Here is a 27,131-nt window from a genome sequence, read left to right on the forward strand (position 1 = left end):
TTCTGCTTCTTTAAACATTGTTTTTCTTCTTTCTCATTACCCAGGTTTGAAGCGCCTCCTACCCTCTTATTTTCTTTGGATGGCTTCAGGGCAGAATATTTACACACTTGGGGTGGCCTTCTTCCTGTTATTAGCAGACTAAGTAAGTAACTTCGGAGTTCACTGTTGAGGTGTCACAGTTTCAGCGAGATAGACTAGGGAGGCAGTCTTTTTTTTTGGAAAAATACTGGCAGAATGTGTTTTACCAAACCTCTCTTTGGCAAAGTAGTTGAACCTGATGATAAGGAACTAGTCTTCAATATTGTAATTACTTTGAAGCTGCCTTTTAAATACTTCTAAGATAGTACAGTTATACACACACACACACACACACACACACACACACACACACACAAGCACATACAACATGTGTATATATACGGTTATATATAAATATACACACACGCATATAAATCTGTATGTATTTTTAGAATTTTGGATTCCTTTTGTGGAAAAATCATTTAATAATTATTACATCTTAAAATAGAATTTCAAAAACTGAAGGTATTTCTGATATGCTTCTAGTAGTGTAGACATTGAGTATTTGCTAGTTATCCTATAGTACCATGTAGCATCCTTCCAATTTCTTTGCTTCACTCAAGGCCTTAATTGGATGATTATTCTGTAATCAGAATTGATTACAATTGATGCAATAGTAGAATAGTTTGCAATTATTGATGCAATAGTAGAATAGTCTTTTCTTAATATTAATGCCAGAGTTTTAAACCACATTAACCCCCAGTTATATGGGTATTACTTGTATCATCGTTACTGAAAAAGGAAAAAAAATAGTTTATGGGTATAAAAATTAGAGAACTTTGCTCATTATCAGTGATCAATAATTAAGTAGTTCCAGTGGAACGCTAAACTGAAATGGAAGTAAATACAACTATGTTGGAGTTCTGAATTGTAAAATATTATTTATTAGGCTTGAGTGTATGAGATTAGTTTAAACATTAAAATCACTCTCAGTAAATACATGTGCACATTTATTATACTTCTTTTATGACAAACCAAAATAATTTGGGAGTATCTTTTTAAAATTTCAGTTTTTCTAAATGTTTATTTATTTTGAGAGAGAGAGAGAGAGAGAGAGAGAGAGGGAGAGAAAGGAGAGTGTGAGCAGGGGAGGGGCAGAGAGAGAGGGAGACACAGAATCTGAAGCAGGCTCCGGGCTCTGAGCTGTCAGCACAGAGCCTGATGCAGGGCTCGAACTCATGGACTGCGAGATCATGACCTGAGCCAAACTGGGATGCTTAACTGACTGAGCCACCCAGGTGCCCAAAATTTCAGTTTTTAATTTCTACCTAGAAGAAAATCGTTTTTGTAAATAATTGTTTGACATGGAAAAAAAAAAATTCTTTAGCAAAAAGCATGCAAGAGCAGGGAAGGCTTTATTCTGAACTGTTAGGCCCATGATGGGCTTTGAAGCTTGAATCCGGCCCTTTGTTGCCATTAAAAGGAAAGTTTGTTTCAATGGCACCAAACATTGCATCCTGAGTTCAGAATTAAATAGCTGTAGCTACCTGTATGTGACGTTTAAAAGAAATCAGTACACCATTTGCCTAAGCCCCAGCTTTGGATAATTGAGGAACATACTCTGTAATTCTGCACTGTTTGGAAGGCATTGAGATAGACACATGCCAACCTGAGGGACATTTTTTGGCAATGATTTATTGAGATGCTAGAATCATTAGGTGTATGTATTTTTTTTTTTTTTTTTTAAATAGTAGAGGCGGGAGAAAAGGAGCGTGACACCAGGGCTAAATCTGGAACAGTCTGACTTCTGTGCCTTTCTCTAACTTGAAGCCAGAAGATGCCTTTTTGTCTTTAGAGCAGTGTTGAGTATGTCCAGAGTGAGCTGATTCTGGATTTTCAGACTGAGACACTGCCACCCCAGCTACTGCTTCACCGTTGTTTTAATTTTGCAGATTTTGCTACTCGTGCAGTTTGTTTTTTCTCTCCTTTATTTTTTAATCAGTGATTCATCACTTACATATGATGCCCAGTGCTCATGCCAACAAGTGCCCTCCCTTCATATCCATCACCCATTTAGCCCATCCCTTCACCCAACACCCCTCCAACAACCGTCAGTTTGTTCTCTGCATTTAAGAGTTTCTTATGGTTTGCCTCCCTCTCTGTTTTTATTTTATTTTTCCTTCTCTTCCCCTGTGGGCATCTGTTGAGTTTCTCAAATTCCACATATGAGTGAAATCATAGGATGCAGTTTGCTTTTTTTTAATTATCTCTTGTAATTTAGGTATGTGACCACCAAATAATATCAGACAAAGATCTAGTAGGCATCATTAGTACAAATGGTCTACCCAGAACTTAATGTTTTTGATAAGTATGGGATAATTATTTCATATACTTAATTATTTCCTTTAATATTTATCTGAGGAAAACTAACTTGAATACTGAATTTGAATCTGCAGTGTTGCTTTATAATTAACCCTAAATTTTCATATGGTTATAAATCCCTCCTGGGTTAGTTTTTTTTAATACTATTTAGACTTACTTCGTACCAAAGCTAGATGAATTAAACAAATTATTGATTGCATTTAACAACAATCTTTGATTTTTTTTTCCCTTATAGAAAACTGTGGAACATATACCAGAAACATGAGACCAGTATATCCAACAAAAACTTTTCCCAATCACTACAGCATTGTCACCGTAAGCTCCACATTTCAACTTTTGTATGTTCACAGAAGTGAGATGTAAATGTTACATTTTTCGAGGGAATAATTAGACATCAGATCAGAAAAGAATAACTTTTTTCCAAAATGTAGTTAAGCAAGAAAACCTAGGTTTTGGTCTTTGCCTCTGCCACCAACTAGGTGTAGTTTGGGGAGGATCCCTTTCATTCTGGTCTCAATTTTTCCATCTTGAAAAGAGGTGACTGAAGACTCTAAGAACTGAGTTCTTGGTTTCCTTTCAGCTTTAAGATTCTCCAATTTTTGTGTCTTGTTTCTTCTTATGGTTTTGTAGCTTGCTTTGTTGGTACAAATCTGTCCTACACTCATGGATTCTCAACCTGTTCCAGTCATCTTGATGTATGAGTTTAAGCAAGCCACTTTGCCCGACTCTAGATAGGATTACAGCCCTGTTTTTGTTTCAAAGTTTGCCAATTTAATTGGAGTCCAAGAGAAAAGTCAAATTCATTAGGTGTTAGGGTTCAAGCAGAAAATGAATTCTTTAGCTTGTATTAATGCAAGCTCTTCTCAGACTGAACCAAAACATAGTTTGTTCTACAGAAATTCCTTACTCAGCAATGCAATGGGAAAATAGGGCACTTTTTTAGAAATTGAGGAAGCTGCCTATTAATATAGGCCCTTATCCATAGCATTCCTACTTACTTTCTCCTGTTAAATAAAGTACAAATACTATATAAAACCTTGAGTGGTTGGTTGTATTTTAAAAATCCCAAAGTTTTGTTCTTCCCTCCTTAACTCTGCCAAGTTCCCTGTAGCTTCAGTTACATGTTTCTCTTTGATGATTTTGTTTTGTGATTTTATTTAACATTAAAACAAAAAATACCTCACAACTTGCATAAAACCTGTTTTTATATTTTTTAGGGACTTTATCCAGAATCCCATGGCATAATTGACAATAAAATGTATGATCCCAAGATGAATGCTTACTTTGCACTTAAAAGTAAAGAGAAATTTAATCCTGAGTGGTACAAAGGAGAACCAGTGAGTTGTTTGTTTGTTTTGGCTACTAAGATTTTTTTTTTTTTAATTCTCTTCTATTTCAGTCAGAGTAAACTACCAGATTCTCTGGAGCTTTTAATAACCTACTTCATTTATTGTGTCGTGGCCATCCTTTTGTAAATGGAGACAGATGCTGATCATCCTGAACACAGCTTGTATCATTGCGTAATGAGAGTAGTTTATTTCATAACTGGGTTTGGATAATTCTGAACCATTTTTCTTTTCTGCTTCATTCCACCTTCTATACACTAGGAGTGTATAGAAGTCGTCGGGGCAATCTTTTGATCCACACAAAACTAATGGTTTCTGAAGGAGGTAAACTTTGACTTCATTTGCATTGGCTAACACAAAGATTCTTTCTGGCCATGATTTAGATGTGTTTCTTTGTATTTTTCAGAAATTTCCACAAAAATCCCATGGGGTCTTTTTAGATAGTCTTGATATTCCTCTTAGAAGGAAAAAGAGCATGATGTGTAATTTACAGGGTATAAATTCAAATTTTAGTGCTGACACTTAAAGTTATGTTATTTTGGGCAAATTATTCTTTCTCTGCCTCCATTTTCTCATGTTTATACTGTAGATAATACTGTTAACTACCTTACGGGGTTATTGTGAGGATTATCTAAATTAATAATTGGGATGCTTAGGGGGATACTATTTAGAACTGAAATTGGCAATAAGTGCTTAATAAATGTTAGTTACGTAACAAAAATGTCAGCACATTAAGCACATGTATATTTGGGGTTTTTTTCTTCTTTCCAGGGGAAACCCCATTAAGTAGGGGTGTGGCTCTGAAAGTTGCAGAGATTTCTGAAAACGGACTGTCTATATTTTTTAGGTTAATTTAAGTTCTTATTATTTTGCTGCTGTTCAGAGTCATATTGATTATTTTATAGTCTCGCTGCTGGAGCTCATTAACCTCAAACATAGTCTAGCACTTGAGAGAAACACACTGATGTTACATGAGTGTATACTTTGCTAAGAAGTGAACAGTTGTGTAATTTTCTGACTTGCCTTCATTCTCTTCCCCAGATTTGGATCACTGCTAAATATCAAGGCCTGAAAAGCGGTACATTTTTCTGGCCAGGATCAGACGTGGAAATTAATGGAATTTTCCCAGACATCTATAAAATGTATAATAGGTAGGTATAGATGCACTTTTTCAGAGTTGCTCATTTATTTATTTTTTAATCTCAGCTTCTCCTTTTTATCAAGTCCTAAGTGATAGCATTTGCATAGAACTTTAGCTGAAAAATGAGAATGGTCAGAATAAGAACTCTATCTCAGATAGCTTTTAGGTGGAGGGTAGGTGAGTTTTGAAGGGATGGATGGACAGTGAAACTAGACAAAGTTTTTTTCTGGAGGTTTTCTAGAAAGTGCTGGTTACATGTTACAGTTTGCATTCAGATCTTTGGGCAGGAATAAAAAATGAAGTCATAGTGACTGACTCCAACTTTTTAAGAGTCACGAGCAAGTGAGTTCTCCATCAGGTACCTTTTGTGAAATGTATGGTGGTCACATGGGTTATTCATGTGGTAGCAATTGCTATTCTCAGATACAGGCATAATATCATCAAGTAGATGTCAGAAGCACATTTTTAAACCTAGGTGCAGCTTTCATTGGGATGCTTATGGGGACACCATTTAGAACTGTAATTGGCAATAAATGCTTAATAAATATTAGTTACATAACAAAAATGTCAGCAAATTAAACACTTGCCTTCATTCTCTTCCCCAGATCGAAGCTTCCCCAATGTGAACCTTAACTTTTGGTCCTTTATTGGGAAAACAAGTTGGAGTTTTCAAATAAAACTTATACATTGTTTCAAACACAATTAATGCATGCAATTGCTTTTTTCAGTAAGAAACACACTGATATTTTAAACTCAAACAATGTCACAGACTATTTCATTTTGTTTATCCTTAATTTTAGTTCAGTACCATTTGAAGAAAGGATTTTAGCTGTTCTTAAGTGGTTGCAGCTTCCTAAAGATGAAAGGTATGTAGATGACTAATTTGTATGGTAACTACTCCTTTGTTTTATAGATTTCACAGAATATTTAAAAATAAGCAGCAAGAAAACTTTGCAGTTGGCTCTGGCATTTTATATCCAAATAAACTCTTTAGGGAGCTCTTATGGCTACCATTTTGAAGAACTCCAAATCTGCAAATTATTTCTCAGAAAGATTAGAAATGTTACCCCAGTGTTGTAGACTTTTTAATCACTATCAATTGTTAAATTATACTTTCCATTCTGTTTTACAATGTGTTTATAAAATATCACATTTTGATGCTGTTTGATTTAGACCACACTTTTACACTCTGTATTTAGAAGAACCAGATTCTTCAGGTCATTCGTATGGACCAGTCAGCAGTGAGGTAAGTACCTTTTTATCAGTGATCACTTCATGAAACCTGGTGTCATGTAACTAAACCTGCTTTGAAGCAGGTTTCTAGACCATTCTAGCAAGATTCCATGATTCTGGGAAGAGTAGTAAGCACAATTTTATTAAACCAAAGGATGCACTCTAGTAAAAATAACAGTAGTCTGGTCTATATTTTCCACAGTGCTCAGTTGAACTGATGATAAATTAAATCCCATATTCTCATTTCCAAAGCTTTTATCCACTACATTTATCCCTACATTGGCTTAAAAACTAAGGGTCTTTGGAAGTTTTGTAAATAGGTAAGACTCCAATTTTCTTTTTTTTTTTTTTCTTTCTTTCTTTCTTTTTTTTTTTTAATCTTGACTTATTTTATTCTGTGTTTGAGAAACAAGAGTGTGGATAGCAAAGGTTCAGATAGCCAGGGTTCTGGCCTGTCCATAGACTGGTTTCTTTTTTTTCTTTTTTTTTTTTTTTTTTAGTTCTTGTTTTGATGTTTATTTGTTTATTTATTTTTTTTTTTGAGAGACAGAGGCAGAGTACGAACAAGGGAGGGGGGCAGAGAGAGAGAGAGAGAGAGAGAGACACTGAATCCGAAGCAGGCTCCACGCTCTGAGCCATCAGCACAGAGCCCAATGTGGGGCTTGAACTCATGAACTGTGAGATCATGACCTGAGCCGAAGTCGTACGCTTAACTGACTGAGCCACCCAGGCACCCCTAAGTTTTGGTTTTTTTCTTCTTAATTCAAGTTAGTTAACATACAGTGTAGTCTTGGCTTCAGGAGTAGAACCCAGTGATTCCTCTCTTACATATGACATCCAGTGCTCAATTTTCTATGTAAGTATAGGAGAATTAGTCAAATAACACAAGAAGCCTACTATGATCTGTCCACCTTAGGAGATCTAGCTCTGACCTCTGAGATCATGCTTACAACAGAGCTTGGGCTCCTAAAGAATAGGAGATTTTGTCAACAATATAGAAAATTTCAAATAACCATGGTTTTATTGAACAGTTACTAGGAAGTTAGAGATGGGGAAATGGTTCATGTACTAAGGCTGTCAACATGAGATCTTACTTGACCTGACGCCCTTTTAGGAACTTAGCCAACCCCTGGCTAGGTTTGTAATCGGTATAGTGCTTTGAAAGATCAAATACTGCTTTCAGTTTTTGTGCGGCCATAGAATTTTTATATCTTGGAGCAGAGGAAGCATTGGAACAGAAAACAATTTGAGCTTCTTTCCTTGTACTTCTAAGCTGACTTCCCTTATGCCGTATATTTTATCTGTGACCCAAGATCTGAAAAGAAACAGGGAGTAAGGATCTAGGCGTATTGGTGGTCATGATGAAAGGAAGAAGAGGTATAGCCAGGGTCCCTAATCTCAGAATCCTTGTTATCTTTCCCCCATATGACTGTAAGAGATAAAAGACTAGGGATAGCTAGAATTTCACCCTAGTCTGCATAGGTTGTGAGCCTCAAAGTCTCTTTAGCACAGAGTCCAGACCAGAGCCTATCCTAACATGTCTATTAGCTCCTAACATCTCCAGCAGCTCTAATGTAGTTACTAATTGTGTGTGCCCTTGCTTTGCTCTTTAGAGGTGAGGTAAGGAAGACACATGGTCAATAAGGTGACTGGGTCATAATTGGTGACAGGGAAAAGTTTTGTGTCAGTGTTTTCTTGGTTTGACAATTGACCAGATGCTAGTGTAATTTTTATTCTTTCACTAAATTCACTGACACAACTCATGTCTAGGTCAGTCTGGCTACAAGGAAGTCTGAGGATCATTTTGTAATTGTTTGGTTATCAGCTCATATAAATTATGAAATCGGTGCTGCCTTTTCTAATTTCACTGAAGATTTTCCAAAGGACTATTTTTGTGATTCATCTTCATTCAAGATTGAGCCCCTTGCTTTTTGTATCATAGTCACCAGCTTGTAAACTCTGTTAAATTCTAATATTACTGGCACATCAAAACCCACTTGATTTTAATACTTAAAAACTCCAACTTGCATTACTTGGGTGGCTTTGAATGAAAGACCATATTGAAGGAGGTTGTTTCATTATTACAGTGGAATAAATTGACTATAGAGATAAGACTGATTTGATACATTACAGAAAGCACATGTAGAGCTGCAAAGAATTTTCCTGGTTTTGCAAGGAGAGCCGAAAAGAGAAATGTCAAAAGCAAGTTACTAAAACTATTTGCTAGTCTGTCCTCGTGATAGATGTGTGCAAAATACATGCAGTTTGCAAGGAAATAATGGGTTGTATTCCTAGGAGTTCTAATTTAAAACATTTTTGTCAATGTTTATTTATTTTTGAGAGAGAGACACACACACAGAGTGTGAGTGGGGATGGGCAGAGAGAGGGAGACACAGAATCGGAAGCAGGCTCCAAGCTCTGAGCTGTCACCCGATATGGGGCTCGAACCTACGAACCGTGAGATCATGACCTGAGCCAAAGTTGGAGGCTTAACTGACTGATCCACCCAGGCACACCCTAGGAGTTCTAGTTTTAAAAATCAAACATAATGAACTATAAAGCATTTCATGAATAATTTTAACATTTTTGGCAATTTAGACGATCAGGTCGGCTAGTGACATTTCCAGTACTTAGGATTGAGCATGTACCGGATTTGGGCCCTTCTTTTTATTAATGGGCATTGTCTTACCTGGCTTGTCTTAGCCTAATGCAAATCATATGTAGTTCATCATAGTAGTTGCATCCACTGAACTTTTCCTTTATGAACAGAGATAGCTTTACATAGAAATAGCCGTTAATATGGAATCTATCACATGAAATTGCTTCCCTTTCTTAGGTCATCAGAGCTTTGCAGAGGGTTGACAACATGGTTGGCATGCTGATGGACGGTTTAAAGGAGCTGAACTTGCATCAGTGCCTGAACCTCATCCTTGTTTCAGATCATGGTAACCTGAATTTTCATCATTTACCCTTCAGGTTAAATGGTGCCCCAAAAAAGGGTTCCTTGACTGGTTATTGTTTCATTATTTCTTCTGATTGTTATAGTTAATTCTTTGTTTTGTTTTTTTTAATGTAGTTTGTTGTGGAAAATGTTTAGGAAAAAATTATATAAAATATAAAGTACAAGTAAAGCACAGAATTCACAGCTATCAATGATAATGCACCCATTTCCTGATTTGAGGAAGGTTTGTACCAGGAATTTTGAAAAGTTAAAAAAAGTTTTTTAATGTTTAATTTTGGTAAATGTAGTGTAATAATTTTAGATTTAATGAATACATTATTATGTACATCTTCTATTTAGCATAAAAATCTGATTTTAGAAGCAGTATGTATTAATTTTAGTACTATGTTAATTTCACTTTTTACTTATTTTGACCTTTAAAACATGTTTGTGTAACAGCCTTGAGAGTGCAGAAGCAATGAATGTACAAGAAAATAGAAAACACGCCCTTTGCGTTTGTTTTTTTTTTCTTGTTGTTATTGTTTGTGTCAGAAATAATTGCTAAAAGCTATTTCTAGAAATAGCTGTAAGAAGTTTTGTTCCAAAGAAAATGCAGTTCTGGAATGACACTGAGAATTTTATAATACCAGTTACTATTCTAGGTGATCTTATGAAAACAACTAAGCTTTGCTATTTGGTCTGAAGCTGTGATATTCCTCCTCACCTACCTAAATTAGAAGAAACAATAAAGTAATTGTGGATGAAGGGGAAAATATTTTTTTTAAGTGAGATGGTGGATACAGCTGAAGTTCTGTGTCTTACCTACTAGATGTTTAACTCACATGAGCACTGAGCACATATTTATTGAATTACATTCTGGAAGTGAAGGAAATTCTCTTCTATGTGTGAAATTCCTTATTGAAGTTGTAACATGTTTGGGAATTTTTTCTCCTAGGCATGGAACAGGGCAGTTGCAAGAAATATGTGTATCTGAATAAATATTTGGGAGATGTTAAAAATATTAAAATTGTATATGGACCTGCCGCTCGCTTGAGACCCTCTGATGTCCCGGATAAGTACTTTTCATGTAAGTATATATGGATGCTAACTTTGAATGTGATTACATTCTGAATACATTCCTCTAAATTATTGTATCTCCACACTAAAGTGCATCAAGTTAATTTCCTTTGCATGATTAAATCTCCAATGCAGGTCTTCTGCACCCAAAGGGATTTTATTCAAGACATAGATCCAACCACTTATTTTTGTTTTTTGTTGCTAAGCATATTATGTGTGTGTGCTCAGTACATTTTTATGTCGTAGTGTGTGTTTTACTTGTATTGGGTTCGAGATTACTTGTACTAAAAATAAAAACAAAAACAAAAAACAAAACAAAACTTAAAAGTTCATCTGCATTTATTCAAGTTTCATTAATGACATTTCATTAAAATAACTTAGAGCTGTTATAAAATAATATTCTGTCACAAGGAGGAATGCAGGAAATTCTGTAATTCTTATAATTCCATAAATAGCTGGTTTCTGTCCTCAGAAATGACTTTCTTTTACCATTCTAAAACACAGTGAGAATGTGTTTTGTGAACAGAGAAGAAGAAATTTCAATTCTGTGTTGACCACATGTGCAACCCAAATTGCCAAGGAAATTTTTTAAATGTTAATTCTTTTGCAAGTCAAGTGCATTTCCTAACTGTTTGCACCTCTGTTGTAGCCTGCTTAAAAGTCGTATACAATTGTTATAAAACCTGTTATAAAACCATATAGGCGGAGGCAGTGCCCAGAGATGTTTAGGATGGGATGACTAAGCTTTAGCTTTCTCTCATTAGGCCTCTGTTTCCCAAATTAAGGCAAAAATATCTATATTTATTTATCAATATACGTACATGAAATATAAATACAAAACATTTATTGTATCTGAAATTTTTTTTCAAACTTTTCTAAAGTATGGCTAGAAGAATCTTTGGAAATCTAGACATATATTGATTTGTAGCACAGAAGACACTAGGTAAATCTGTGTGGTCTTGCTATGCAAATTCAGTTACAAAACTATCTACTTGCTCTCTCTTCTACGTTTTCCAGTGTCCTTTTTATTTGGAAATTCTGGAGTTACCAAATATCAAAGTATATAAAATAAAAAGTAACGGTTTCCTTAAATCTCCCTAATTCACACCTCATTTCCTCTCTCTAGAGATTAAACACTGTTAGGCTTGGAATGTCTTCCCAGATATCTGCTATGCGTATATAAAACACTATTTTTTTTTTAATTTTTACACTATGAAATCATACTAGATCTAGATGCATGGTCATATAGATGGATGGCCAGATGAATGGACACACATATGGATGAACAGATGGATGGATAGATAGATATTCTTTAACTTGTCTCTTCATTTAACAGTACGACATGATTTCACAGGCATGGAGTGGTTCCTAAAGATCTGTCTCATTCCTACCAACCACTAATATATAATGGTTTAAATAAGCTGTTTGGAACCTGCTTTGAGTTTGAGTCTGACATTCAACATTTTTGTTTTATTTTTATTTCTAATTGTAGCATAACATCCATGATTAATTCTTATCTTTGTCCCCCTTCAGTTGATTATGAAGACCTTGCCAGAAATCTTTCCGTGAGTGTATTTATTTTTCCATTATTTACCTATTGTTAGTTTTAATATATATTTAGAAAAAAAGTTCAGTATCTGTTCTTGGGATTTTTTAGCATTAGAATTTTTGAGTATGTGGGCCAACATTTAAACGCCCTATAGTTTTTATTTTTCAACGTTTTTTTTTTTTAATTTTTTTATTTTTTTTTTATTTTTGGGACAGAGAGAGACAGAGCATGAATGGGGGAGGGGCAGAGAGAGAGGGAGACACAGAATCGGAAACAGGCTCCAGGCTCCGAGCCATCAGCCCAGAGCCTGACGCGGGGCTCGAACTCACGGACCGCGAGATCGTGACCTGGCTGAAGTCGGACGCTTAACCGACTGAGCCACCCAGGCGCCCCTAAACGCCCTATAGTTTTTAAAGATTTTTAAGGACACACCCCAATAAACCAGCATTGAAAGTTTTTAAGAATTCATTTATTGTCATCAATTAATTTTTATAACAGTAAAGAAATAATTGGAAAAAATAGAAGGGAAAAAGTCTATAGCTATCTCAGCATAGGTACTGTTGGCATTGTTATATATTTCCTGCCAATCCTTTTATGCCCATTTAAAAAATAAATTCTTGACTTGGTGATGAGTTATCTATAGTACATTTTTTTTACTTGATATGTTTTATTTATTTATTTATTAAAGTTTATTTATTTGTTTTGAGAGAGAGAGAGCACACAAGCAGTGGAGGGACAGAGAGAGGGAGAGAGAGAATCCCAAGCAGTCTCTGCACAGTGTGAATGGGGCTCCAGCTCACAAAACTGTGAGATCATGACCTGAGCCGAAACCAAGAGTCAGACACTTAACTGACTGAGCCACCCAGGGGCCCCGAAGTGTTTTAAATATTGAAGAAAATGATTACCATTGCAGTTATAAGAATGTTTGGAAATGGTGTCATCGATAGTAACCCAAATATTAATGAATGGCATAGTCTAAGAATTTTAGTTTTTTTTTTATGTAGCAATTATGATTTCCTGTAAAAAATACGAATATTGAATCGTTGGGAATAGAGGGACTCCGTTATTTTTGCATCTGTGACTTACTGAGCAGACTGGTAAAATTTTTAACAGAAAAAAAATCTTACGGAATTAGAATACAGTCTCAAGAGAAGTTTACACCTAAGAAAATATCGAAATAAGAGTTTTTCTTTACCTTCTGTAATATCAGTGCCGGGAGCCAAACCAGCACTTCAAACCTTACCTCAAGCATTTCTTACCGAAGCGTTTGCACTTTGCCAAAAACGACAGGATTGAGCCCTTGACATTCTATTTGGATCCTCAGTGGCAACTTGCATTGTAAGTTCTGATGGTTTCCAGGTAAACCTCACCTGATATGTTAGTCATTCAGCGTAACTGTTGGGCCCTTTTCAACAATGTTGTTGTGTGAAAACTGTGCACAATCGCTTCTCGGCCTTTTGGCTAAGATCAAGTGAAAACTGTGCACAGATGATTCTCTTCACTCTGTCCTGGGGCTTCTCAACCCGGGATTGACCTTTTGGGGTCAGACCATTCTTTGTTGTGGAGGGCTGTCCTGTGCTCCTGTGCACTGTGGGATGTTTGAAAGCATCCCTGGCTTCTACCCACTAGATGAAAAAGCACCCTTTCCATAGTTGAGCCAACCAAAAATGTCTGCAGACATTGCTATAGGTTCCCTGGGGAGGGCCATTCACCCCCAGCTGGGAGCCACTCCTCTGCCCACATCCATATTGATTATTTATGTTCCATGTTGGTGTTACCACTTGCCGCTCTTATCTCTTCTGCACATTACAGTTATCCTAATAATACATTCAGATCCAGCGAATAATTGGTAAAACCTCTTTATGATAATGAGCAATTGCTTTCTTCATTTTACAAAGTTGTTTTTTCAGCTCAGTTTATTGATGTGTTGGAGAATTATTTGGATGGTTAATATTGTTAATTTCTCAAAACCTGATAATTAACTCTTTGGATGGTTGCCAGGAAGCCAGGGACAATAAATACCCCTGTCAAACAAAACCTAAGCAATGAACCAGGATTCACTTTAAGAGTTTCACTGTCTCTACTTTTACTAGAGGGCTGTGCTGTTCGTGTTTGGAAGAAAAACATTGAAAGAAGGGATGGTCCTTGCCTTCATGGGAGAACCAATATTTTACGAACATCTATATTCCAAAGATTGCTTTAGGCTAAGCCATTTAATTTGTACAGACAACCCAATACAACAAGATTGAAACGAAGATAAGATAACTACATGGCCAGTGTCACAGCTAGCAAATAGCATAGTCAGGGTTCAAAACTAGTTTTGTGTCAGTACTAGTGGCTTTTTTCCTCTATGCCATCCTGCATTTATGGTTGATTTGTCTGCAAAATAAAAGATAAGGGTGGCCTCTTACTGCTTTGCAAAGCCAGGTGGTTTTGTTTACCATTTTTTGGTTTGTTTAACAAAATAGTTACTTATTCTTGATTAACAGAAATAATGTGACTTTAAATTTTGCACTATGAATAGACTTCACATCATTAATTCATACTATGTCAAAATTAGGAATCCTGCAGAAAGGAAGCATTGTGGAATTGGATTCCATGGTTCTGACAATATATTTTCAAATATGCAAGTAAGTAAATCTGATATACTTAAAAAAAAATAGTAGTTTGTATCTGAAGAAAAACTGATATACAAAGTTTTGATTGATTTATTTATTTATTTAAATATGAAATTTATTGTCACATTGGTTTCCATACAACACCCAGTGCTCGGTCGAAGAGGACGACCTTCCCCGATAGAGGAGGACCGTTCTTTGGTCAAGGGTATACGAGTAGCTGCGCTCCCCTGCTAGAACCTCCAAACAAGCTCTCAAAGTTTAGATTTAGAAACACGGATTGTGCTTACATGTCTTGGATGAGAATTAATGAAGCATATGATTGCATATAGTCATTTTATTTTGAGCATGGTATTAATAGAATTTGTTAAAATATTCATGTTTCAGGCATGTATGACGTATTATATGATTTATACCTCATACTAAATTTCTAATAATCATTTTGCATATGTTTGTGTTCCGTTAAGAATATTGCTTTCACAGTAAATGAAAGCTGATGATTTAAGAGGAGAAAAGATATCATACTTGTTCTAAATGAAGATAATGCCTTACATTCATCTAGCAATTTAAAAGTTCAAAATATACGCACAACAGTTATTTAATTTGATCCCTACAGCACTGTGTAGGGTGGGCAGAGTGACATTTATATCCCATTTCACAGATGAGAAACAATTTCATCATCTGTTCTCTTCTGACTGTCAAGTCAGGAATCACAGTAAAGCTGAGAGAAGTATCCTACATGTCCTTAGATTACATGTGCAACAGGGGTTAACACCATATCCTATGAAGCCTGTGGGCACGGTATTTTTCTGATATCTTAACATAACCAGTTTATATATGTACAATATGGATAATATAAAATAGTTTTTTTCACCAGCTACATACATAGCTGATATGAACTGATAAACTGCTAACTTTTCTGGCCAATCTAGGCTCTCTTTATCGGCTATGGACCTGGCTTCAAGCACAGCATCGAAGTTGACTCTTTTGAAAGTATTGAAGTCTATAATTTAATGTGTGGTAAGTGTGAACAGGCTTCTTTCATTTCTTCTGAAAACAGAGCTGGAATAGGATTATGAAAAGTAAGTCACACGGTGGGCATCTCTGTAGAGATGATGATGATGTAAGACAGATCACATTTTTACCTTTCACCTTCCTGACCCAGAGTCATTGAAACAAATATGTGGATCATTGCCATCTGATTACTGGTGTCTCTTCCATGGGTTTGCACACAGGTAAACTGCAACACCCAGAGCTGTGAGGTCTGTACATCCCCAATGCCTAGCAGTTTGCCAGGCCTTTGGCTTAATGATACAACGATTGGGGCACCTGGGTGGCTCAGTCGGTTAAGTGTCCGACTTCAGCTCAGGTCACGATCTCATAGTCCGTGAGTTCGAGCCCCATGTCGGGCTCTGTGCTGACAGCTCAGAGCCTGGAGCCTGCTTCGGATTCTGTGTCTCCCCCTCTCTCTGACCCTCCTCCGTTCATGCTCTGTCTCTCTCTGTCTCAAAAATAAATAAACATTAAAAAAAAAAATTAAAAAAAAAAATGATACGACGATTGACTCAGGCGTCAGGTGGAAGCCGGGGAAAGAGTTTGGAGTCTGTGAAGGGAACACAAAAGAGGCGGAACCTCTGGTAGCAATAATAGTTGAATGGATGACGATGTCACAGTTGTAGAAATGGAGGAGGACCCATTAGATATATTACTGACTTACTCTGTACTTTCTTAATTAATACCTTTATGGTTGGATATTATGTTTTAAGTAGTACTTCCTTTTTCTGATAATGATACTAGACATTTGCAAAACCTTAAATATGTCCTGAGAATGATTCTTTCATTGGGGGCCTATACACTCAAATGAATTAATATATCCTAAAGCACTTAAAACAGTGCCAGGCATATCCTAAGTGCTTTACTGTTTAAGTGTTTGCTATTGTTATTATCAAGAGCATGAGTTTTATTTTATTTTATTTAAAAAAAAATTTTTTTTAAGTTTATTTATTTTTGGGACAGAGAGAGACAGAGCATGAACGGGGGAGGGGCAGAGAGAGAGGGAGACACAGAATCGGAAGCAGGCTCCAGGCTCTGAGCCATCAGCCCAGAGCCCGACGTGGGGCTCGAACTCATGGACCGCGAGATCGTGACCTGAGCTGAAGTCGGATGCTCAACCGACTGAGCCACCCAGGCGCCCCAAGAGCAGGAGTTTTAGACTCAGACAAAGCTGGTTTTGAAGCGTAGGTCTTACTATATTAGTAGCTTTGAGGCCTTGAGCAAAGCACTGTGATTATTCATCTACCAAATGTTGACAATAACTTATTAAATTGTTTTGAGGATTAACTAAGAAAAATATATTGGGACAGTGATTGACATTAGTATGCAATGGTGGTAACTATAGTTATTATACACTTTAAACTTCAGAAGTTTCGTTAGAGACATACAGCAGAATATCAGTAATTCCATTAAGAATAGCATAGTCATGTGCTTGCTTCAGCAGCATATATACTAAAAAAAAAAAAACCAGCATAGTCATAAATGCTGTCAAATTCAAGAGAGTTTTATAGTTTTATTTTAGGTAGAGAGTAAAGAAGCCTTACATACATTTAGTTCTAAAAAGATAAAAATAGTGTAAGTCTACCATTTATTTGATTTTGAAACCTCGAGGTAACCATTTACCATTCTTGGCATTATGCAGATTTACTGAATTTGTCACCTGCTCCTAATAATGGAACTCACGGAAGTCTTAACCACCTTCTAAAGAATCCTGTTTACACCCCAACGCATCCCAAAGAAGCCCACCCCCTGGCACAGTGCCCCTTCACAAGAACGCCCAGACATAACCTTGACTGTTCATGTGATCCCTCCGTAAGTATTGACAAAAAGTGTAGCCCAGTTTGTGTGATTCTGCAGCACCCTCTGCATAGCATGTGCTATAGAAACACTTCATGATCAAATTAAAATGTGTAAGTGAGCATAAATATATATTTATGTTTAATTCCAAATAAGCACACACGTGCAGCCCTTTTATTATTTATTTTTCCTCTTCCTGGTTTTTGCATTTTCACATATTTTTAAATTTTTATTTATTTATTTTTGAGGGAGAGAGAAAGTGCAGGCGGGGAGGGGCAGAGAGGAAGGGAGACCGAGAATCCGAAGCAGGCTCCACACTGTCAATGCACAGCCTGTCACAGGGCTCAAACCCACGAACCATGAGATGTGACCTGAGCTGAAATCGGATGCTTAACTTTGCCCAGGCAGCCCTCACTTCTGTTTTTATCCCTTGGTGCTGTGACTTGACTTGGGTGCAGGTTGGAAGAAGTCCAGCTAAGTTCTGGAGCATCCTGAATCATGGAATCTGTGCTACTGTCCTAGCAGTGAGGTCTTGATTATAAACCAGTCACAGTATTCTTTTCCTAAACTATATCTCAGTTTATTTTAAAGTATTTTTTAATGTTTATTTATTTTGAGAGAGAGAGAGTGAACTGGGGAAGGGAGAGAGAGAGTCCCAAGCAGGCTCTGCACTGACAATGCAGGGCTCAGTCTAGGAACCTGTGAGATTATGACTTGAACCAAAATCAAGAGTCCAATGTTTAACTGACTGAGCCACCCAGGCACCCCTCAGTTCATCTTAAATTTAGAGGCAAAATAACATTTTTTGGCAAGAAATGGATATATGGCACTTTACTTTTTAAGTTTATTTATTTTGAGAGAGACAGAAACAGTGCAAATGGGGGAGGGGCAGAGAGAGAGAAAGAATCCCAAGCAAGCTCCAAGTTGTCAATGCAGAGCCTGATGCAGGGCTCGGTCTCATGAACCATGAGATCATGACCTGAGCCAAAACCAAGAGTCGGACGCTTAATGGACTGAGCCACCCAGGCGCCCCGGCACTGTTTTCTTTTTACTCCTATCTTAACATACAGTTTTAAGAAGATAAACATTTGTGATAACAAGTGAACAAAATTGATAGTGTCCATGAAGATAGAGATTTGGGGAACAGTTGATTTTATGCCTTCCGTTTTGTTTTAGGCTCATAGAAAGACTGTCAGAGTAGGGATAAAAATGATAAAACAGCAATTCTTATTTTTCATTGATAGCGTTGTGCTTATGTAACAATTTTGTCTTCTTGCAGCTGTCATCCGAATTTTTATCTTCTTCCTCAAAAAAAATAACTTTCACTTGTACAAGATGGTTTTATCATTGTCCCATGATGGAACAATGAGGCTGTAGAAATTGTTACAAAATTAAAACACATATCAAAACAAACAAAAAAAAAACATGTCTCTCATCGCTTAAAATAGTATTATTAACTTTTAGGTTTTGCCAGTTGTGGATTTTGAGATACAGTTGAATTTGACTGTGGCAGAAGGTAAGGAAGGCATCCTTACTCTTGAGCTCGGAATGTGGAAACAGGTTTTTTCTCAACAGTGTCAACCACAGAGAACTGGTCTGGGGACATTAGCTGAGAATAGCCAGTAACATAAAGGTAGTAGGGGAGGACGACCTGATGAAACATGGCAATGTCCTTGCTCAACAGTCTAGACTGCTAGTCAGGCTGGAAGGAAGGAAGGGATAGTTACAGCGCATCATGCATTTAGTGGAAGCTGAAAAACTCTTTATGAACAGAGTTGAGGTGGTTTGAGATTTTGGAGATTTTTACAAGTTTATAAGAGACCCTCAGATTTCCATTGAAAATACTGTTAAATTTCTATCTCACCTGGTTCTTAGTTAATTACAGGAGAGTATAAGTTGATTGATTTATCTAAAGTTATTTCTTCATAATTTTTTTTTTTTTTTTTGAGAGAGAGTGTAAGCTGGGAGAGGCAGAGAAAGAGAATGAGAATCTTAATTAGGCTCCATGCTGGGCATAGACTTTGGGGCTCCATGCAGGGTTAGATCCCATGACTCTAAGATCGTGACCTGAGCCAAAATCAAGAGTCAGACGCCTAACTGACTAAGCCATTCTGGTGCCCCTCTTCATAACTTTTGAGTGAAAATTAAGCATATTTAATACACAGACAACTGAGAACATTTGTCAGCTGGGACTTGGATGCTCAGTGTCACTTTGATATGATCTCTGATACACTTTGATGTAGTCTCTGATCCGTAAGTTACTTGGCTCAGTTTTTTCCTTCTGGAATAAAAAGGTGAATTCTACATTATTCCCAAATTGAATTTGCCTATATAAAATCTCTGTACATGTTTAGAGAAATCTTTGATGGCCCATGGTGACAAAGCATAGTGAAAGATGACACTTTTGGAATTGAGTAGATCTGTGTTTGAATATGAGCTTAGGAACTGTATGTCCATTGGAAAAGTATTTACTCCCTGTAAACTGCTGTATTCTCATCTGTACAATGGACATATAACCTTAATTCATAGGACTATTTAAGAATTCAATTAGACGATGTCTACAAAGGACTCTACAAAGCACTTGACGCTTGGAAAAAGCGCAGTAAACGGTATATATACTATCACTGTTTCATTCAGCTTTATCTCATAATTTCAGTTCTGAATTTTTGTTTTCTAAGCACATACATCATCCTCAAATTTTTCTTTCTGGAGATTTGCTCTAAAGAATAAGTCATTAAAATAATGTTAAAGAATTTTAGTAATATTATTTAAGACCTATTTGCTGAAATTTCTAGCAATTTCACAGTGTCCCCTTGTGAGATCTTGATATTACACTGATCTCTCAGAATCTTCATAGGCAAAAACTGTGGTGAATCCCTTTTATTTTCTAAATCATTTATGGTTCTGCTCTTTGTAATTAGTTTGTGTGGTTTTTTTTTTGTAGTAAAAAATAATTTTTCAATAGGGTCTTAAGGAAAGAATTAGATGAATGTTATCATTATATATTATCATATAGTTCACAGTAAGTTTGTTTGAACGGTGGTTTCATTTTTCTCCTATGACCCAAGAGAAGGTTATTAAGCGTGGCACTGTACCCTATGGAAGACCCAGAGTTCTCCAGAGGGACAGCACAGTTTGCCTTCTTTACCAGCACCGGTTTGTGAGTGCTTACAGCCATGACATCCTGATGCCCCTTTGGACATCCTACACTGTCGACAGAAATGCAAGTATTGGTTGCCCCTCTAGCTACGTGTGATTATTTCATTAATTATCATTAAGCAGAACATTAAAAGCATGGTTAATTTGGGCCAAACTAATCTTGGCTTCATAATCAGTTCCTATATTAGGAGATCACTGAATTGGGAGTTGCAGGAATTAAGTTCTGATTCTAGCTCTGTGACTTTGAGACTCCGAGCAAATTTCTTCTTCTGGGAAGTGAGGAATGTGCATGAAAGTATCTCCCTTGCCTTGTGTTTGTTTTCATATTTTATGATTCTAACTTATGTAATCAGTTTTGCAGTCAGTCACAAGTATTCGTCTCTAAATGCATAGATGTATGAGTATAAGGACTTTCCTTGGTTGTACTCACCTTAGGGGGTCCTCACTGATGGGGAAGGCCATTAAAACTCAGTAGTTTTTCAGTGTGTAACACCTATGGGAAGATCCTCAAATCAAACTACAGAGAGGCTAGGGATCCCGTCCACCTCCCAGACCACAGGAAGCCCTTGAAAGGAGTTGTGGGTAGGCGTGGTATGGAATATCCCAGAATAAGACCACCATTCCCCCTCATCCCTGTCCCCTGGCTGCTGTAGTAGAAAGAGAAGCAGAAGATAGGCCTTGAAAGAGAGAAGTGGAGAGGGAATGAGATTTAGATTTTGATCAAATTAAAGTTTTAAACTAGTCTGACCAAATTTTCAAAGACTGAATGCCTGGCAAGCTACAGGAAGCCCTTAAGGGATGGAAAGGGGATTTGAGAGAGCTAGTTGAGTCTAGCAGTTGGATTTAAAAAATAAAACTATTGTTAATACTCACTGAGAAAGCTAAATAAAAAAGGTAGGGATGTGTGCATGTATATATGTAATGTCTATGTTAAAAAAATATGTATATATTACGCACCCCCACATATTCTCATATTTACATAAAGTTTCAGCCATAAATTTGTTCTAATTTTGACGACTATCTTCAAACACTACAAACATGTTTTGTACTTGACTTTGTAATATGTAGGAGTCTAGCCAGTATTGTGTAGGTCCCCATCAGATTTATTAATGCCTTAATTACGGTGTTCTTTGCTTTGGTTTGAATGTTCTGTTTTGTAATACAATCAAAGCAGCATAAATTCAATCATCAGTGCTCCCGAGGTTTTCATGCTGCATTGTTAATTCAGTGGCTCCCCAAGCACCAGCTTTCAAGTCTATGCAGTTGTCTTTGGAAGATAGGCTCAGGTCCCCCCAAAATCGGCATTTCGCTCCCTGAAAGTTTGAAACTTGTAAACAAAATGAACCCAGCATAATAGGCCAATATTTGTACATGTGACAAATGACTAATATCCTTAATAGTATAAAGAGTTGTTGCCTTTCAGTTAGAAAAAAGATGAATACACTGTTAGAAAAATGGGAAAATGGAGTAGGACCTAAAGGGACAAGTAGGGTGATGTTCACAGACCTTGTAGGGTGTGGTTCACCCTCAACTCTTCATAAAGCAGTCTTCTTTTCTTTTATATGTCTGATACCTCATGGCTCTTTACATTTTGTTTTTCAGGACAGTTTCTCTACAGAAGACTTTTCCAACTGTCTCCACCAGGATCTTCGAATTTCCCTCAATCCTGTCCATAAGTGTTCGTTTTATAAAAATAATGCTGAACTGAGTTACGGGTTCCTCTACCCACCACGTAAGTTTCTTCCTCCCTGACCTGCCCTTTCCCTGGTCTTCTTTCTCTCTTCCTTCTCCTTTTCTTTCTTTTGGGGCAATGGACACCATCTTTTTATTGTTGATCATCACGAATGAGAAGTATAACTCTTAGGGGAAATTTTCTAAAGCATCTAAAACTTGAATTTTACAAAACCTTTAGCTTTTGTTTGGAGGGTAGTTGATTTAGTGCAGACACTGTAGATAGGACATTCTTCATTTTTTCTACCTTTCTTTTACACAGAATTTGAGAAAACTTGAGTCAGAAGGATACAGCAGGGGTCTTAGGAGGGAGATATCATTTTGTTTGTTAAAAAGAAAAATAATTTGTCAAAGAATTAGGAATAGGCAGAGCCCAAGTGTGCTTGCCCTTTACGGGGACAGAGCCACTAGGGAAGATTTTTCTCTCTCTTTTTTCTTTTTTTTTTTTGAGGTTAAGTGTTCTCTTTTTAATGTGGCAAATTTGTATGTTAATGAGAAGACATTTTGAGGCTGGCCTTAAAAGGCAAAAATCAGAAGTCTCCAGGTGCTTAAATACTTTCAGTATCCAGTCCAGCCCCCAGAATAAGTGTCTGAAGTCAGAACTTGGTTATTGCTTTATGAAAATAGAGCAGATCCAAGCTGAAAATCCATACAAAGGAGCCTTGTACAGCATTTCGAGGCAGACGTCCTGTGATGTTTTTTTAGGGCAGTAGGTGTTGTTCTGAAGCCAGATATCCTCTTTTTTCCTTTCACTGTAAAAGAGTTGAAGGAAAGAAGATTGTCCACACAATACATCGTAGTTGAAATAAGGCAAATAAGGTAAAAATTGAACACGTTTATTTTGGGGCTCTTATTAAGCTTTTGTTTCTTTGCTAAATTCATCTTGAGGAAGAAAATACTTAGATATTTTCCTTTTTTTTTTTTTTTTTTTTTTTAACGTTTATTTATTTTTGAGACAGAGAGAGACAGGGCATGAACGGGGGAGGGGCAGAGACAGAGGGAGACACAGAATCAGAAGCAGGCTCCAGGCTCTGAGCCATCAGCCCAGAGCCCGACACGGGGCTCGAACTCATGGACCACGAGATCGTGACCTGAGCCGAAGTCAGCCGCCCAACCGACTGAGCCACCCAGGCGCCCCAATATTTTCCTTTTTTTAAAGGGACTTGACCAAGCACATTGCCCTTTCCCTTGACCCAGTACCTGGGAAAGTTTTATGGGTTTAAGGTGATAGCTAATTTTTAAAAATGATACTCCCATGAAAAAGTATAATGTCTAATGCTACTCATGAAGAATGAAATAGTTGTCTTTTTTATTTTTATTTTTTTTTGTAGAACTAAATAAAGGTTCAAGTCAACTATATTCTGAAGCATTGCTTAATACTAACATAGTGCCAATGTACCAGAGTTTTCAAGGTAAAAAAATTTTAACCCTATATTTCATAATCTCAATGAATTTCTGTGTATTATAGGTATAATTTATATTAATAAGGCTGACCCTCTAAATTAAATGACTATCTGATACATTCTTATCGGTTTAACTTGGACAACACCAATACACAAAAATTCTACAACTATTAGACTCATGATATATTCCAATACCATTTATTCTACTCTGTATTTAAATCTCTATAAATGACATTTTTTGGTGGAAAAAGTATGTAGTCTTCTTGGAAAGTTATCCAGTTAATATAATCTACAATATCTACATAAACTTTCGGTATGTTTCCTTATTTAACTTTTGGAAGTTCTTGATAATTGCTTTTGATCTTAAAATGTATGGATTTTACATCGTTATTAATTATCGCAGCATTAGGCTCTTACAAGGGTAAATATAAATTTATACCTCACGTGACATACAGGATTTCACAGTATAGAGCATACAGGAGATTTTTACTCTAATTTACATGGAGAGTACTTGTGACTATTTCAAAAGGAATGTTCAGATATTAACAATAAATCTGAATAACCTGCCTTGTTTACTGATGTTCATGGTTTTTTATGCTTTGTGGTGGTCTGTGATCACAAATTCATGGTGATGCACATGATCAGTCATGTCCAAAATAGTCTTGAATTCAACATTTGTTTATTAGTTCTGCCAAAGGCCAAAGTTGAGCAATGGATTTTTGGCCTCACATTAACACTGAAGCCAAATTCGACTTTATCTCTGATTATTACAGATGCTGATTTCAAATGAGGTTGTTGAGTTTTTGTAACACAACAGCATGGCACCTTATTCTTTTGAAACTGCACTGACTTCCTTCTTGTTTCAGTTATATGGCACTACTTTCATGGCACCCTACTGCACAGGTATGCAGAAGAAAGAAATGGTGTCAATGTTGTCAGTGGCCCTGTGTTTGACTCTGATTATGATGGATGCTATGATTCCTCAGAGACCCTGAAGCAGTAAGACATATTTCATTTCCTCTTAAAAACAGCTGTCAAGTGGGATTACCATCCAGTTGAGTCACCAGAGCCTTTTCTGTCTGATAGTATTCATATTGATGCACGTGACATTTCCGATTACACTGAGAGCCCCTTGAAATACCTGATTAATTTTGATGTTTTGCTCAGTGTTCAGTAAAATGTTTTTTGGAGGAAAGAAGGAGTGTTTCTCTCCCACGCAGCTTAGATAAGTAATTCTTGAGCTCAGATTAAGCACTGAACTCACTGTATGTTAAGAAGGTAACATCCATGTTTAAAATCTCTATGTGTGGCTAATTGTTAAAATACTGTCTTAATTAACATACTGCTGGCTAGAAGATGAACACGTGCTGTGGCTAGAGGCATCCTGAAAGAACCAACAGGGTTATAAATCTATAGTGTCCAAGCTTAGGCCTTGAGTGAATGTCACAGCTTTTACCCAACTTTAGTTAGAGGGAGATGGAGTGACCATCTTGAAAAAAAAAACCAACAGTAGTTTTTCATAAAGGAGAGGAAAACATTTTATTTTATTTTTATTTTTATTTTTTTTAATTCACATCCAAATTAGTTAGCATATAGTGCAACAATGATTTCAGGAGTAGATTCCTTAGCGCCCCTTACCCATTTAGCCCATCCCCCCTCCCACAATCCCTCCAGGAACCCTCTGTTTATTCTGCATATTTAAGAGTCTCTTCTGTTTTGTCCCCCTCCCTGTTTTGATGTTATTTTTGTTTCCCTTCCCTTATGTTCATCTGTTTTGTCTCTTAAAGTCCTCATATGAGTGAAGTCATATGATTTTTGTCTTTCTCTGACTAATGTCACTTAGCATAATACCCTCCAGTTCCATCCACTTAGTTGCAAGTGGCGAGATTTCATTCTTTTTGATTGCCGACTAATACTCCATTCTATGTCTGTATATACCACATCTTCTTTATCCATTCATCCATCGATGGACATTTGGGCTCTTTCCATACTTTGGCTATTGTTGATAGTGCTGCTATAAACATGGGGTTGCATGTGTCCCTTCAAAATAGCACACCTGGATCCCTCCATTTGATATTTCTTAAAAAAATAACATGAGTTTTGGAAGCAATTTTGCTATTAAGGCTCCAGGATAAAGAAATTGAAACATCTGCTGAGATTCACCTCTTCCCTGAGCACCGTTCTTCCAGGCAGGCTCGGAAATTACTCTTCACACACATATATCTGTAGCACATTAGTTTGTAAAATGCCAGGGGTTTTTTTTTTTGTTTGTTTGTTTGTTTGTTTTAAACTATATCCCTTGAGGAATAAGGGTCCTAACATAACTGCCTCAGAGGTCACAGCAGTAGAATGGGTAAAGAAGAGAACTTTATACATTTTGCATTCTACCAGAGCTCTCTGTTTTAATCCATCTTCTATATTATGGCTCCACAGAAGATTAAAATTGAAAACAATGCTCCCACTACCTTAAATTTTGAAAGATGCTGAAAAACAAACAAACCTAGCTTTGAGCCCCAAGGAAATAGAATTACGATGAGGTAAAGGTGTTACTTGGGACCTCTTTGAGAATATACTACAATTTAAAAGAAATTATTGGGATGGGAAAGGAAATGCTTTTAAAACAAAGAAGAGTCACAGTTTACATCAAAATGTAAAAACATATGACTTCTCTGGAGGGGATGGAACAGAAAAAAATCCCAGACTAGTTTCCTCTCTGTCTACTATCTGCACAGTTGCATAGGGTTGAAAATACTTATCAATAATGCTTTAGAATTTGGGCTGTAGGTATTCGAGAATGATACATATTTTTTTTCTTTAGCATCTCCATTCCAATGTGTTAAGGTAGAAACAAAAAAAAAAAATCCGAAGTTCAATAAATTCTTATAGAAAACAAAAAGTATTTAGTGTATGTTTATCTGAGTGTCTTCTAATTCATTGTCTCAATCTGGCAGATATGTTGAGGTATCACAATGACTAACTTCATACTAACACTTAATTATTTGCATTGTATTTTTAGATGCATTGCATTAAAATTATACTTTCCTGAAGTATTCATTAAAAAGAAGATAGTTATTTCTTTCTTAAAGTGAATATTGCCTTATCTTACAGAAACAGCAGACGCATCCGTAATCGAGAAATTCTGATCCCGACTCACTTCTTCATTGTGCTAACAAGTTGTAAAAACACATTCCAGACTCCTTCACAGTGTGGAGATTTAGACACCTTAGCTTTCATTTTGCCTCACAGGAGTGACAACAGTGAGAGCTGTGTGGTAAGTAGCCTTTGTTAGCTTACCTGACACGTTGAAAATACGGATATAAGTATATTGGTGTGTTGTATCTAACATTACTCTGGGCAAAAACGGAACTTGAATATGCATGTACTTTGAAAGGATGCACTTCACATGAACTTTGCAGGACAGTTTTAAAGCTGATACTCTGAGATGACCTATCTCTGGAGAAGACCACCCTTGTCTGTTAAAAACACAAACCAGGGGTGCCTGTGTGGCTCAGTCAGTTGAGCGTCTGACTTTGGCTCAGGTCATGATCTCATGGTTTGTGAGATCGAGCACCACGTTGGGCTCTCTGTTAGCTCAGAGCCTGCTCGGGAACCTCTGCCCCCTCTGTCTTTGCCCTCCCCCTCCCCGCCCCCACCCCATGCTCACGTGTGCATGTGCTGTGTGTCTC

General features: G+C 36.8%; 1 protein-coding gene across 1 annotated transcript in view; it reads left to right on the top strand.

The window, feature by feature from the left end:
• ENPP1 (ectonucleotide pyrophosphatase/phosphodiesterase 1) overlaps positions 1-27,131 on the top strand; it is a 73,511-nt gene that overhangs the window by 39,408 nt on the left and 6,972 nt on the right. The window contains exons 6-24 of the mRNA XM_058735292.1: positions 45-142; positions 2,636-2,715; positions 3,618-3,737; positions 4,788-4,897; positions 5,688-5,753; positions 6,061-6,133; positions 8,957-9,065; positions 10,017-10,148; positions 11,672-11,703; positions 12,898-13,025; positions 14,248-14,317; positions 15,235-15,322; positions 16,998-17,167; positions 18,617-18,668; positions 20,221-20,375; positions 21,914-22,043; positions 23,374-23,454; positions 24,312-24,444; positions 26,554-26,716. Of these exons, the coding sequence (XP_058591275.1) occupies positions 45-142; positions 2,636-2,715; positions 3,618-3,737; positions 4,788-4,897; positions 5,688-5,753; positions 6,061-6,133; positions 8,957-9,065; positions 10,017-10,148; positions 11,672-11,703; positions 12,898-13,025; positions 14,248-14,317; positions 15,235-15,322; positions 16,998-17,167; positions 18,617-18,668; positions 20,221-20,375; positions 21,914-22,043; positions 23,374-23,454; positions 24,312-24,444; positions 26,554-26,716 (1,990 nt within the window). The remainder of the gene's footprint in view (positions 1-44; positions 143-2,635; positions 2,716-3,617; positions 3,738-4,787; positions 4,898-5,687; positions 5,754-6,060; positions 6,134-8,956; positions 9,066-10,016; positions 10,149-11,671; positions 11,704-12,897; positions 13,026-14,247; positions 14,318-15,234; positions 15,323-16,997; positions 17,168-18,616; positions 18,669-20,220; positions 20,376-21,913; positions 22,044-23,373; positions 23,455-24,311; positions 24,445-26,553; positions 26,717-27,131) is intronic.

Source organism: Neofelis nebulosa, chromosome 6 (genome assembly GCF_028018385.1).
Source record: "Neofelis nebulosa isolate mNeoNeb1 chromosome 6, mNeoNeb1.pri, whole genome shotgun sequence".
Lineage (NCBI taxonomy): Eukaryota > Metazoa > Chordata > Mammalia > Carnivora > Felidae > Neofelis > Neofelis nebulosa.